The following is a 15,029-nucleotide window of genomic DNA, read 5'->3' as shown; positions in this document are numbered from 1 at the left end:
TCCTCTATAGGTGAGTCAGGTGTATTAATCTCCTCTATAGGTGAGTCAGGTGTGTTAATCTAGTCCTCTATAGGTGAGTCAGGTGTGTTAATCTCCTCTATAGGTGAGTCAGGTGTGTTAATCTCCTCTATAGGTGAGTCAGGTGTGTTAATCTCCTCTTTAGGTGAGTCAGGTGTGTTAATCTCCTCTATAGGTGAGTCAGGTGTGTTAATCTCCTCTATAGGTGAGTCAGGTGTGTTAATCTCCTCTAGGTGAGTTAGGTGTGTTAATCTAGTCCTCTATAGGTGAGTCAGGTGTGTTCATCTATTCCTCTATAGGTGAGTCAGGTGTGTTAATCTCCTCTATAGGTGAACCTGTTGTGTTAATCTCCTCCTCTATAGGTGAGTCAGGTGTGTTAATCTCCTCTATAGGTGAGTCAGGTGGGTTAATCTATTCCTCTATAGGTGAGTCACTTGTGTTCATCTATTCCTCTATAGGTGAGTCAGGTGGGTTCATCTCCTCTTTATGTGAGTCAGGTGTGTTAATCTCCTCTATAGGTGAGTCAGGTGGGTTAATCTATTCCTCTATAGGTGAGTCACGTGTGTTCATCTATTCCTCTATAGGTGAGTCAGGTGTGTTAATCTCCTCCTCTATAGGTGAGTCAGGTGTGTTAATCTCCTCTATATCTGAGTCAGGTGTGTTAATCTCCTCTATAGGTGAGTCAGGTGTGTTAATCTCCTCTAGGTGATTCAGGTGTGTTAATCTCCTCTATAGGTGAGTCAGGTGTGTTAATCTTGTCCTCTATAGGTGAGTCAGGTGTGTTAATCTATTCCTCTATAGGTGAACCTGTTGTGTTAATCTCCTCCTCTATAGGTGAGTCAGGTATGTTCATCTATTCCTCTATAGGTGAGTCAGGTGTGTTAATCTCCTCTATAGGTGAGTCAGGTGGGTTAATCTCCTCTATAGGTGAGTCACGTGTGTTAATCTCCTCCTCTATAGGTGAGTCAGGTGTGTTAATCTCCTCTATAGGTGAGTCAGGTGTGTTAATCTCCTCTATAGGTGAGTCAGGTGTGTTAATCTCCTCTATAGGTGAGTCAGGTGGGTTCATCTATTCCTCTATAGGTGAGTCAGGTGTGTTAATCTCCTCTATAGGTGAGTCAGGTGTGTTAATCTAGTCCTCTATAGGTGAGTCAGGTGTGTTCATCTATTCCTCTATAGATGAGTCAGGTGTGTTAATCTCCTCTATAGGTGAGTCAGGTGTGTTAATCTCCTCTATAGGTGAGTCAGGTGTGTTAATCTAGTCCTCTATAGGTGAGTCAGTTGTGTTCATCTATTCCTCTATAGGTGAGTCAGGTGTGTTAATCTCCTCGATAGTTGAGTCAGGTGTGTTAATCTCCTCCTCTATAGGTGAGTCAGGTGTATTAATCTCCTCTATAGGTGAGTCAGGTGTATTAATCTCCTCTATAGGTGCGTCAGGTGTGTTAATCTAGTCCTCTATAGGTGAGTCAGGTGTGTTAATCTCCTCTATAGGTGAGTCAGGTTTGTTAATCTCCTCTATAGGTGAGTCAGGTGTGTTAATCTCCTCTATAGGTGAGTCAGGTGTGTTAATTACCTCTATAGGTGAGTCAGGTGTGTTAATCTCCTCTATAGGTGAGTCAGGTGTGTTAATCTCCTCTAGGTGAGTTAGGTGTGTTAATCTCCTCTAGGTGAGTCAGGTGTGTTAATCTAGTCCTCTATAGGTGAGTCAGGTGTGTTCATCTATTCCTCTATAGGTGAGTCAGGTGTGTTAATCTCCTCTATAGGTGAACCTGTTGTGTTAATCTCCTCCTCTATAGGTGAGTCAGGTGTGTTAATCTCCTCTATAGGTGAGTCAGGTGGGTTAATCTATTCCTCTATAGGTGAGTCACTTGTGTTCATCTATTCCTCTATAGGTGAGTCAGGTGGGTTAATCTCCTCTTTATGTGAGTCAGGTGTGTTCATCTATTCCTCTATAGGTGAGTCAGGTGTGTTAATCTCCTCTATAGGTGAGTCAGGTGTGTTAATCTATTCCTCTATAGGTGAACCTGTTGTGTTAATCTCCTCCTCTATAGGTGAGTCAGGTGTGTTAATCTATTCCTCTATAGGTGAGTCAGGTGGGTTCATCTATTCCTCTATAGGTGAGTCAGGTGTGTTAATCTCCTCTATAGGTGAGTCAGGTGGGTTCATCTATTCCTCTATAGGTGAGTCAGGTGGGTTCATCTCCTCTATATGTGAGTCAGGTGTGTTAATCTCCTCCTCTATAGGTGAGTCAGGTGTGTTCATCTATTCCTCTATAGGTGAGTCAGGTGGGTTCATCTATTCCTCTATAGGTGAGTCAGGTGTGTTAATCTCCTCTATAGGTGAGTCAGGTGGGTTCATCTATTCCTCTATAGGTGAGTCAGGTGGGTTCATCTCCTCTATAGGTGAGTCAGGTGTGTTAATCTATTCCTCTATAGGTGAGTCAGGTGTGTTAATCTCCTCTATAGGTGAGTCAGGTGGGTTCATCTCCTCTATATGTGAGTCAGGTGTGTTAATCTCCTCCTCTATAGGTGAGTCAGGTGGGTTCATCTATTCCTCTATAGGTGAGTCAGGTGGGTTCATCTCCTCTATAGGTGAGTCAGGTGTGTTAATCTATTCCTCTATAGGTGAGTCAGGTGTGTTAATCTCCTCTATAGGTGAGTCAGGTGTGTTAATCTCCTCTATAGGTGATTCAGGTGTGTTAATCTCCTCTATAGGTGATTCAGGTGTGTTAATCTATTCCTCTATAGGTGAACCTGTTGTGTTAATCTCCTCCTCTATAGGTGAGTCAGGTGTGTTAATCTATTCCTCTATAGGTGAGTCAGGTGTGTTAATCTCCTCTATAGGTGAGTCAGGTGGGTTAATCTATTCCTCTATAGGTGAGTCAGGTGTGTTAATCTCCTCTATATCTGAATCAGGTGTGTTCATCTATTCCTCTATAGGTGAGTCAGGTGTGTTAATCTTGTCCTCTATAGGTGAGTCAGGTGTGTTAATCTTGTCCTCTATAGGTGAGTCAGGTGTGTTGATCTCCTCTATAGGTGAGTCAGGTGTGTTAATCTCCTCTATATCTGAGTCAGGTGTGTTAATCTCCTCTATAGGTGAGTCAGGTGTGTTAATCTCCTCTATAGGTGAGTCAGGTGTGTTAATCTCCTCTATAGGTGAGTCAGGTGTTTTCGTCTATTCCTCTATAGGTGAGTCACGTGTGTTCATCTATTCCTCTATAGGTGAGTCAGGTGTGTAGATCTCCTCTATAGGTGAGTCAGGTACTATAGAGTGTTCCTGTGCGATGGCAGCTAACTCCTTTAAGAACTCTGCATATAGAACCGTAGCGAAGACTCTGTTCCTGGCCTGTGGAGGAATGTTGGGACACGGGGGGACGTTCTGCCTTATCTGCTGTGTTCCATTGGGTAGAACACTCTTCCTGTTATCACTATGGCTGTCCTGGAGGAGCTCTGAGAGACGGAGGGAGAGAGAGAGACGGAGGGAGAGAGAGAGACGGAGGGAGAGAGAGAGACGGAGGGAGAGAGAGAGACGGAGGGAGAGAGAGAGACGGAGGGAGAGAGAGAGAGAGAGAGACGGAGGGAGAGAGAGAGAGAGAGAGAGAGACGGAGGGAGGGAGAGAGAGAGAGAGAGAGACGGAGGGAGGGAGAGAGAGAGAGAGAGAGACGGAGGGAGGGAGGGAGAGAGAGAGAGAGAGAGAGAGAGAGAGAGGGAGGGAGAGAGAGAGAGAGAGAGACGGAGGGAGGGAGAGAGAGAGAGAGAGAGACGGAGGGAGGGAGAGAGACGGAGGGAGAGAGAGAGAGTGAGACGGAGGGAGGGAGAGACGGAGGGAGGGAGGGAGAGAGAGACGGAGAGAGAGTGAGACGGAGAGAGAGTGAGACGGAGGGAGAGTGAGACGGAGGGAGGGAGAGACGGAGGGAGGGAGAGAGAGACGGAGGGAGGGAGAGAGAGAGACGGAGGGAGAGAGAGAGAGAGAGAGACGGAGGGAGAGAGAGAGAGAGAGAGATGGAGGGAGGGAGAGAGACGGAGGGAGAGAGAGAGAGTGAGACGGAGGGAGGGAGAGACGGAGGGAGGGAGAGAGAGTGAGACGGAGGGAGGGAGAGACGGAGGGAGGGAGGGAGAGAGAGACGGAGAGAGAGTGAGACGGAGGGAGGGAGAGACGGAGGGAGAGTGAGACGGAGGGAGACAGAGGGAGAGACGGAGGGAGACAGAGGGAGAGACGGAGGGAGACAGAGGGAGAGACGGAGGGAGACAGAGGGAGAGACGGAGGGCGAGAGAGAGAGAGAAAGACAGAGGGTCAGTGTGTATGTGTTGGATGTATAGATGGATGGTGGTAGGTGGATGATGGGTGGGTGGATAGATGGTGGGTGGATGGATATTGGTGGGTGGGTAGATGGATGGATGGTGGGTGGGTGGATGGATGATGGTGGGTGGATGGATATTGGTGGGTGGGTAGATGGATGGATGGATGGATGATGGTGGGTGGGTGGATGGATGATGGTGGGTGGATGGATGGATGGATGATGGTGGGTGGATGGATTGGATGATGGTGGGTGGATGGATGGATGGATGATGGTGGGTGGATGGATGGATGATGGTGGGTGGATGGATGGATGATAGTGGATGGATGATGATGGTGGATGGATGATGATGGTGGATGGATGGATGATGGTGGATGGATGGATGTTGGGTGGGTGGGTGGGTGGATGGATGATGGTGGGTGGATGGATGGATGATGGTGGGTGGATGGATGGTTGGATGATGGTGGGCGGGTGGATGGATGGATGATAGTGGATGGATGATGGTGGGTGGATGGATGGATGATGGTGGGTGGGTGGGTGGATGGATGGATGATAGTGGATGGATGATGGTGGGTGGATGGGTGGATGGATGGTGGGTGGATGGATGGATGGATGATGGTGGGTGGGTGGATGGATGATGGTGGATGGATGGATGGATGGATGATGGTGGGTGGATGGATTGGATGATGGTGGGTGGGTGGATGGATGGACGATAGTGGATGGATGATGGTGGGTGGATGGATGGTGGGTGGATGGATGATGGTGGATGGATGGATGGATGATGGTTGGTGGGTGGGTGGGTGGGTGGGTGGGTGGGTGGGTGGGTGGGTGGATGGATGGATGATAGTGGATGGATGATGGTGGGTGGATGGGTGGATGGATGGTGGGTGGATGGATGGATGGATGATGGTGGGTGGGTGGATGGATGATGGTGGATGGATGGATGGATGATGGTGGGTGGATGGATAATGGTGGGTGGATGGATGATGGAGGGTGGATGGATGGATGGATGGATGATGGTGGGTGGATGGGATGATGGATGGATCCTAACCTCTGAGTTTCAGTGCTTGGTCTCTCGCCAGTAGGTATCTCCATGCTTCTCTGACTGTAGCAGGAAACTCTGTCTGGTCCGTTGCGTACTGCTCTATCTGCACACGCACTGAGACCAGCACCTACACACACACCTCCATCAGATGCAATTTAACACACAAAATGACAGGGACACACACACACCTCTGGTCCTACCTGGTATAGTGTGTGTACGTTGGGTGGTGGGTCAGTGTGCGTGTTCAGTAGGAACGCCCGGAGGAGAGGCTGGGGGTATTTGGCGAGCTGAGACAGGATACCTGTAACTAGCAGGTTGACTGGAATAGGGTTCTCCAACAGGTTCTCCAACCGTGACAGGAGAACACTAATGAACGGGCCTGTGGAACCACACAATACAGAGCTATAAACTAGACATTGACAGGAGAACAGCAGAACTCAGTGGGAGATTGAGAGAGCTGACATTTGAATCCCGTTTCATAGATTAAAATTTAGAACCTTCAACATGCGAGCAGCACAAGAACCCTCGTTATTTTAGAACCCTCGTCATTCCAGAACCCTCGTTCTTTTATAACCCTCATCATTCTACAACCCTCGTCATTCTACAACCCTCGTTATTTTAGAACCCTCGTCATTCTGCAACCCTCGTTATTTTAGAACCCTCGTCATTCTAGAACCCTCGTTCTTTTATAACCCTCGTCATTCCACAACCCTCATTATTTTAGAACCCTCGTCATTCTGCAACCCTCGTTATTTTAGAACCCTCGTCATTCTACAACCCATGTTATTTTATGACCCTCATTATTTTAGAACCCTCGTCATTCTACAACCCTCATCATTCTACAACTCTCGTTATTTTAGAGCCCTCGTTATTCTACAACCCTCTTTATTTTAGAACCCTTGTCATTCTACAACCCTCGTTATTCTACAATCCTCGTTATTTTAGAACCCTCATCATTCTACATCCCTCGTTATTTTAGAACCCTCGTCATTCTACAACCCTCGTTATTTTAGAACCCTTGTCGTTCTACAACCCTTGTTATTTTAGAACCCTCGTCATTCTAGAACCCTCGTCATTCTACAACCCTCATCAGTCTACAACCTTCATCATTCTACAACTCTCGTCATTCTACTAACCTCGTTATTTTAGAACCCTCGTCATTCTACAACCCCCTTTATTTTAGAACCCTTGTCATTCTACAACCCTCGTTATTTTAGAACCCTCCTCATTTTACAACCCTCGTTATTTTAGAACCCTCATCATTCTGCAACCCTCGTTATTTTAGAACCCTCGTCATTCTACAACCCTCGTTATTTTAGAACCCTCGTCATTCTACAACCCTCATTATTTTAGAACCCTCGCAATTCTACAACCCTCGTTATTTTATAACCCTCGTCATTCTACAACCCTCCATTCTACAACCCTCGTTACTCTACAACCCTCGTTATTTTAGAATCCTCGTCATTCTACAACCCTCGTTATTTTAGAACCATCGTCAATCCACAACCCTCATTATTTTAGAACCCTCATCATTCTACAACCCTCAATATTCTACGATCCTCGTTATTTTAGAACCCTCGTCAATCCACAACCCTCGTTATTTTAGAACCCTCGTCATTCTACAACCCTCTTTATTTTAGAACCCTTGTCATTCTACAACACTCGTTATTTTAGAACCCTTGTCAATCCACAACCCTCGTTATTTTAGATCCCTCGTCATTCTACAACCCTCCATTCTACAACCCTCGTTACTCTACAACCCTCGTCATTCTACAACCCTCATCATTCTACAACTCTCATCATTCTACAAACCTCGTTATTTTAGAACCCTCGTCATTCTACAACCCCCTTTATTTTAGAACCCTCATCATTCTACAACCCTCGTTATTTTAGAACCCTCGTCATTCTACAAACCTCGTTATTTTAGAACCCTCATCATTCTAGAACCCTCGTTATTTTAGAACCCTCGTCATTCTACAACCCTCATCATTCTACAACTCTCGTCATTCTACAAACCTCATTATTTTAGAACCCTCGTCATTCTACAACCCCCTTTATTTTAGAACCCTTGTCATTCTACAACCCTCGTTATTTTAGAACCCTCGTAATTTTAGAACCCTCATCATTCTACAACCCTCGTTATTTTATAACCCTCGTCATTCTACAACCCTCATTATTTTAGAACCCTTGTCATTCAACAACCCTCGTTATTTTAGAACCCTCGTCATTCTACAACCCTCATTATTTTAGAACCCTCGTCATTCTACAACCTTTGTTATTTTAGAACCCTCGCAATTCTACAACCCTCGTTATTTTATAACCCTCATCATTCTAGAACCCTCCATTCTACAACCCTCGTTATTCTACAACCCTCGTTATTTTAGAATCCTCGTCATTCTACAACCCTCGTGATTTTAGAACCCTCGTCATTCTACAACCCTCATTATTTTAGAACCCTCGTCATTCTACAACCCTCGTGATTTTAGAACCCTCGTCATTCTACAACCCTCGTGATTTTAGAACCCTCGTCATTCTACAACCCTCGTGATTTTAGAACCCTCGTCATTCTACAACCCTCGTGATTTTAGAACCCTCGTCATTCTACAACCCTCGTTATTTTAGATCCCTCGTCATTCTACAACCCTCCATTCTACAACCCTCGTTATTCTACAACCCTCGTTATTTTAGAATCCTCGTCATTCTACAACCTTCGTGATTTTAGAACCCTCGTCATTCTACAACCCTCATTATTTTAGAACCCTCGTAATTCTACAACCCTCGTTATTTTAGAACCCTCGTAATTCTACAACCCTCGTTATTTTAGAACCCTCGTCAATCCACAACCCTCGTTAATTTAGAACCCTCGTCATTCTACAACCCTCGTGATTTTAGAACCCCCGTCATTCTACAACCCTCATTATTTTAGAACCCTCGTCATTCTACAACCCTCATTATTCTACGATCCTCGTTATTTTAGAACCCTCATCATTCTACATCCCTTGTTATTTTAGAACCCTCGTCATTCTACAACCCTCTTTATTTTAGATCCCTCGTCATTCTACAACCCTCCATTCTACAACCCTCGTTATTCTACAACCCTCGTTATTTTAGAACCCTCGTTATTGTATAACCCTCGTCATTCTACAACCCTCCATTCTACATCCCTCGTTACTCTTCCACCCTCGTTATTTTAGAACCCTCGTCATTCCACAACCCTCATTATTTTAGAACCCTCGTCATTCTGCAACCCTCGTTATTTTAGAACCCTCGTCATTCTACAACCCATGTTATTTTATGACCCTCATTATTTTAGAACCCTCGTCATTCTACAACCCTCCTCATTCTACAACTCTCGTTATTTTAGAGCCCTCGTTATTCTACAACCCTCTTTATTTTAGAACCCTTGTCATTCTACAACCCTCGTTATTCTACAATCCTCGTTATTTTAGAACCCTCATCATTCTACATCCCTCGTTATTTTAGAACCCTCGTCATTCTACAACCCTCGTTATTTTAGAACCCTTGTCGTTCTACAACCCTCGTCATTCTAGAACCCTCGTCATTCTAGAACCCTCGTCATTCTACAACCCTCATCAGTCTACAACCTTCATCATTCTACAACTCTTGTCATTCTACAACCCTCGTTATTTTAGAACCCTCCTCATTTTACAACCCTCGTTATTTTAGAACCCTCATCATTCTACAACCCTCGTTATTTTAGAACCCTCGTCATTCTACAACCCTCGTTATTTTACAACCCTCGTCATTCTACAACCCTCGTTATTTTAGAACCCTCGTCATTCTACAACCCTCCATTCTACAACCCTCGTTACTCTACAACCCTAGTTATTTTAGAATCCTCGTCATTCTACAACCCTCGTTATTTTAGAACCATCATCAATCCACAACCCTCGTTATTTTAGAACCCTCGTCATTCTACAACCCTCGTCATTCTACAACCCTCGTTATTTTAGAACCCTCGTAATTCTACAACCCTCATTATTATAGAACCCTCGTCATTCTACAACCCTCATTATTCTACGATCCTCGTTATTTTAGAACCCTCGTCAATCCATAACCCTCGTTATTTTAGAACCCTCGTCATTCTACAACCTTCTTTATTTTAGAACCCTTGTCATTCTACAACCCTCGTTATTTTAGAACCCTCGTCAATCCACAACCCTCGTTATTTTAGATCCCTCGTCATTCTACAACCCTCCATTCTACAACCCTCGTTACTCTACAACCCTCGTCATTCTACAACCCTCATTATTCTACGATCCTCGTTATTTTAGAACCCTCGTCAATCCACAACCCTCGTTATTTTAGAACCCTCATCATTCTACAACCTTCATCATTCTACAACTCTCGTCATTCTACTAACCTCGTTATTTTAGAACCCTCGTCATTCTACAACCCTCGTTATTTTAGAACCCTCCTCATTTTACAACCCTCGTTATTTTAGAACCCTCATCATTCTACAACCCTCGTTATTTTAGAACCCTCGTCATTCTACAACCCTCGTTATTTTACAACCCAGGTCATTCTACAACCCTCGTTATTTTAGAACCCTCGTCATTCTACAACCCTCATTATTTTAGAACCCTCGCAATTCTACAACCCTCGTTATTTTATAACCCTCGTCATTCTACAACCCTCCATTCTACAACCCTCGTTACTCTACAACCCTCGTTATTTTAGAATCCTCGTCATTCTACAACCCTCGTTATTTTAGAATCCTCGTCATTCTACAACCCTCGTTATTTTAGAACCATCGTCAATCCACAACCCTCGTTATTTTAGAACCCTCGTAATTCTACAACCCTCATTATTTTAGAACCCTCATCATTCTACAACCCTCATTATTCTACGATCCTCGTTATTTTAGAACCCTCGTCAATCCACAACCCTCGTTATTTTAGAACCCTCGTCATTCTACAACCCTCTTTATTTTAGAACCCTTGTCATTCTACAACCCTCGTTATTTTAGAACCCTCGTCAATCCACAACCCTCGTTATTTTAGATCCCTCGTCATTCTACAACCCTCCATTCTACAACCCTCGTTACTCTACAAGCCTCGTCATTCTACAACCCTCATTATTCTACGATCCTCGTTATTTTAGAACCCTCATCATTCTACATCCCTCGTTATTTAAGAACCCTCGTCAATCCACAACCCTCGTTATTTTAGAACCCTCGTCAATCCACAACCCTCGTCATTGTACAACCCTCTTTATTTTAGAACCCTTGTCATTCTACAACCCTCGTTATTTTAGAACACTTGTCAATCCACAACCCTCGTTATTTTAGAACCCTCGTCATTCTACAACCCTCTTTATTTTAGAATCCTTGTCATTCTACAACCCTCGTTATTTTAGAACCCTCGTCATTCTACAACCCTCATTATTTTAGAACCCTCATCATTCTACAACCCTCATCATTCTACAACCCTCATCATTCTACAACCCTTGTTATTTTAGAACCCTCGTCATTCTAAAAACCCTCCATTCTACAACCCTTGTTATTGTAGAACCCTCGTCATTCTAAAACCCTCGTTATTTTAGAATCCTCGTCATTCTACAACCCTCGTTATTTTATAGAACCCTCGTCAATCCACAACCCTTGTTGTTTGACAACCCCCGTCATTCTACAACCCTCATCATTCTATAACCCTCGTTATTTTAGAACCCTTGTCATTCTACAACCCTCATTATTTTAGAACCCTCATCATTCTACAACCCTCATTATTTTAGAACCCTCATCATTCTACAACCCTCATCATTCTACAACCCTCATCATTCTACAACTCTCATCATTCTACAAACCTCGTTATTTTAGAACCCTCGTCATTCTACAACCATCTTTATTTTAGAACCCTCATCATTCTACAACCCTCGTTATTTTAGAACCCTCGTCATTCTACAAACCTCATTATTTTAGAACCCTCGTCATTCTACAACCTTTGTTACTTTAGAACCCTCGCAATTCTACAAACCTCGTTATTTTAGAACCCTCATCATTCTAGAACCCTCGTTATTTTAGAACCCTCGTCATTCTACAACCCTCATCATTCTACAACTCTCGTCATTCTACAAACCTCATTATTTTAGAACCCTCGTCATTCTACAACCCCCTTTATTTTAGAACTCTTGTCATTCTACAACCCTCGTTATTTTAGAACCCTCGTAATTTTAGAACCCTCATCATTCTACAACCCTCATTATTTTAGAACCCTAGTCATTCTACAACCTTTGTTATTTTAGAACCCTCGCAATTCTACAACCCTCGTTATTTTAGAACCCTCATCATTCTAGAACCCTTGTTATTTTATAACCCTCGTCATTCTACAACCCTCCATTCTACAACCCTCGTTATTCTACAACCCTCGTTATTTTAGAATCCTCGTCATTCTACAACCCTCATTATTTTAGAACCCTCGTAATTCTACAACCCTCGTTATTTTAGAACCCTCGTCAATCCACAACCCTTGTTATTTTAGAACCCTCGTCATTCTACAAACCTCATTATTTTAGAACCCTCGTCATTCTACAACCCCCTTTATTTTAGAACCCTTGTCATTCTACAACCCTCGTTATTTTAGAACCCTCGTAATTTTAGAACACTCATCATTCTACAACCCTCATTATTTTAGAACCCTCATCATTCTAGAACCCTTGTTATTTTATAACCCTCGTCATTCTACAACCCTCCATTCTACAACCCTCGTTATTCTACAACCCTCGTTATTTTAGAATCCTCGTCATTCTACAACCCTCATTATTTTAGAACCCTCGTAATTCTACAACCCTCGTTATTTTAGAACCCTCGTCAATCCACAACCCTTGTTATTTTAGAACCCTCGTCATTCTACAACCCTCGTGATTTTAGAACCCTCGTCATTCTACAACCCTCGTGATTTTAGAACCCTCGTCATTCTACAACCCTCGTGATTTTAGAACCCTCGTCATTCTACAACCCTCATTATTCTATGATCCTCGTTATTTTAGAACCCTCATCATTCTACATCCCTCGTTATTTTAGAACCCTCGTCATTCTACAACCCTCGTTATTTTAGATCCCTCGTCATTCTACAACCCTCGTTATTTTAGATCCCTCGTCATTCTACAAACCTCCATTCTACAACCCTCGTTATTCTACAACCCTCATTATTTTAGAATCCTCGTCATTCTACAACCCTCGTGATTTTAGAACCCTCGTCATTCTACAACCCTCATTATTTTAGAACCCTCGTAATTCTACAACCCTCGTTATTTTAGAACCCTCGTCAATCCACAACCCTCGTTATTTTAGAACCCTCGTCATTCTACAACCCTCGTGATTTTAGAACCCCCGTCATTCTACAACCCTCATTATTTTAGAACCCTCGTCATTCTACAACCCTCATTATTCTACGATCCTTGTTATTTTAGAACCCTCATCATTCTACATCCCTCGTTATTTTAGAACCCTCGTCATTCTACAACCCTCGTTATTTTAGATCCCTCGTCATTCTACAACCCTCCATTCTACAACCCTCGTTATTCTACAACCCTCGTTATTTTAGAATCCTCGTAATTCTACAACCCTCGTTATTTTAGAACCCTCGTTATTGTATAACCCTCATCATTCTACAACCCTCCATTCTACAACCCTCGTTATTCTACAATCCTCGTTATTTTAGAACCCTCATCATTCTACATCCCTCGTTATTTTAGAACCCTCGTCATTCTACAACCCTCGTTATTTTAGAACCCTCGTCATTCTACAACCCTCGTCATTCTACAACCCTCGTCATACTACAAATCTCGTTATTTTAGAACCCTCGTCATTCTACAGCCCTCGTTATTTTAGAACCCTCGTCAATCCACAACCCTCGTTATTTTAGAACCCTCGTCATTCTACAACCCTCGTGATTTTAGAACCCCCGTCATTCTACAACCCTCATTATTTTAGAACCCTCGTCATTCTACAACCCTCATTATTCTACGATCCTCGTTATTTTAGAACCCTCATCATTCTACATCCCTCGTTATTTTAGAACCCTCGTCATTCTACAACCCTCGTTATTTTAGATCCCTCGTCATTCTACAACCCTCCATTCTACAACCCTCGTTATTCTACAACCCTCGTTATTTTAGAATCCTCGTAATTCTACAACCCTCGTTATTTTAGAACCCTCGTTATTGTATAACCCTCATCATTCTACAACCCTCCATTCTACAACCCTCGTTATTCTACAATCCTCGTTATTTTAGAACCCTCATCATTCTACATCCCTCGTTATTTTAGAACCCTCGTCATTCTACAACCCTCGTTATTTTAGAACCCTCGTCATTCTACAACCCTCGTCATTCTACAACCCTCGTCATACTACAAATCTCGTTATTTTAGAACCCTCGTCATTCTACAACCCTCGTCATTCTAGAACCCTCGTCATTCTACAAATCTCGTTATTTTAGAACCCTCGTCATTCTACAACCCTCGTTATTTTAGAACCCTCGTCATTCTACAACCCTCGTCATTCTAGAACCCTCGTCATTCTACAACCCTCGTTATTTTAGAACCCTCGTCATTCTACAACCCTCGTTATTTTAGAACCCTCGTCATTCTACAACCCTCGTCATTCTACAACCCTCGTCATTCTACAACCCTCGTCATTCTAGAACCCTCGTCATTCTACAACCCTCGTTATTTTAGAACCCTCGTCATTCTACAACCCTCGTTATTTCAGAACCCTCGTCATTCTACAACCCTCGTCATTCTAGAACCCTCGTCATTCTACAACCCTCGTTATTTTAGAACCCTCGTCATTCTACAACCCTCGTTATTTCAGATCCCTCGTCACTCTACAACCCTCGTCATTCTACAACCCTCGTCATTCTACAACCCTCGTCATTCTAGAACCCTCGTCATTCTACAACCCTCGTCATTCTACAACCCTCGTCATTCTACAACCCTCGTCATTCTAGAACCCTCGTCATTCTACAACCCTCGTCATTCTACAACCCTTGTCATTCTACAACCCTCGTCATTCTACAACCCTCGTCATTCTACAACCCTCGTCATTCTACAACCCTCGTCATTCTAGAACCCTCGTCATTCTACAACCCTCGTTATTTTAGAACCCTCGTCATTCTACAACCCTCGTTATTTCAGAACCCTCGTCATTCTAGAACCCTCGTCATTCTAGAACCCTCGTCATTCTACAACCCTCGTTATTTTAGAACCCTCGTCATTCTACAACCCTCGTTATTTCAGATCCCTCGTCATTCTACAACCCTCGTCATTCTACAACCCTCGTCATTCTACAACCCTCGTCATTCTACAACCCTCGTCATTCTACAACCCTCGTTATTTCAGAACCCTCGTCATTCTACAACCCTCGTTATTTCAGAACCCTCGTCATTCTACAACCCTCGTCATTCTACAACCCTCGTCATTCTACAACCCTCGTCATTCTACAACCCTCGTCATTCTACAACCCTCGTCATTCTACAACCCTCGTCATTCTAGAACCCTCGTCATTCTAGAACCCTCGTCATTCTAGAACCCTCGTCATTCTACAACCCTCGTCATTCTACAACCCTCGTCATTCTAGAACCCTCGTCATTCTAAGTCCCTCAACATTCCACATAAAGTTTGCATACAGGTATGACAGTTCTGTATA

General features: G+C 43.6%; 1 protein-coding gene across 1 annotated transcript in view; it reads right to left on the bottom strand.

Annotated features, from left to right (window-relative positions):
• Nucleotides 1-237: 237 nt before the first annotated feature.
• The window catches only part of LOC135515539 (FHF complex subunit HOOK-interacting protein 1A-like), a 44,394-nt gene continuing 29,602 nt past the window's right edge, over nt 238-15,029 (bottom strand). The window contains exons 16-18 of the mRNA XM_064939155.1: nt 5,562-5,740; nt 5,368-5,488; nt 238-3,467 (exon numbers count right to left, since the gene is read on the bottom strand). Coding sequence (XP_064795227.1) covers nt 3,226-3,467; nt 5,368-5,488; nt 5,562-5,740 — 542 coding nt within the window. The 3' untranslated portion in view covers nt 238-3,225. The remainder of the gene's footprint in view (nt 3,468-5,367; nt 5,489-5,561; nt 5,741-15,029) is intronic.

This window comes from Oncorhynchus masou, chromosome 27 (assembly GCF_036934945.1).
Source record: "Oncorhynchus masou masou isolate Uvic2021 chromosome 27, UVic_Omas_1.1, whole genome shotgun sequence".
In the NCBI taxonomy this organism is placed as follows: Eukaryota; Metazoa; Chordata; class Actinopteri; order Salmoniformes; family Salmonidae; genus Oncorhynchus; species Oncorhynchus masou.
The sequence above is the reverse complement of the archived record's forward strand: the minus strand, read 5'-3'. Positions and strand labels throughout refer to the sequence as shown.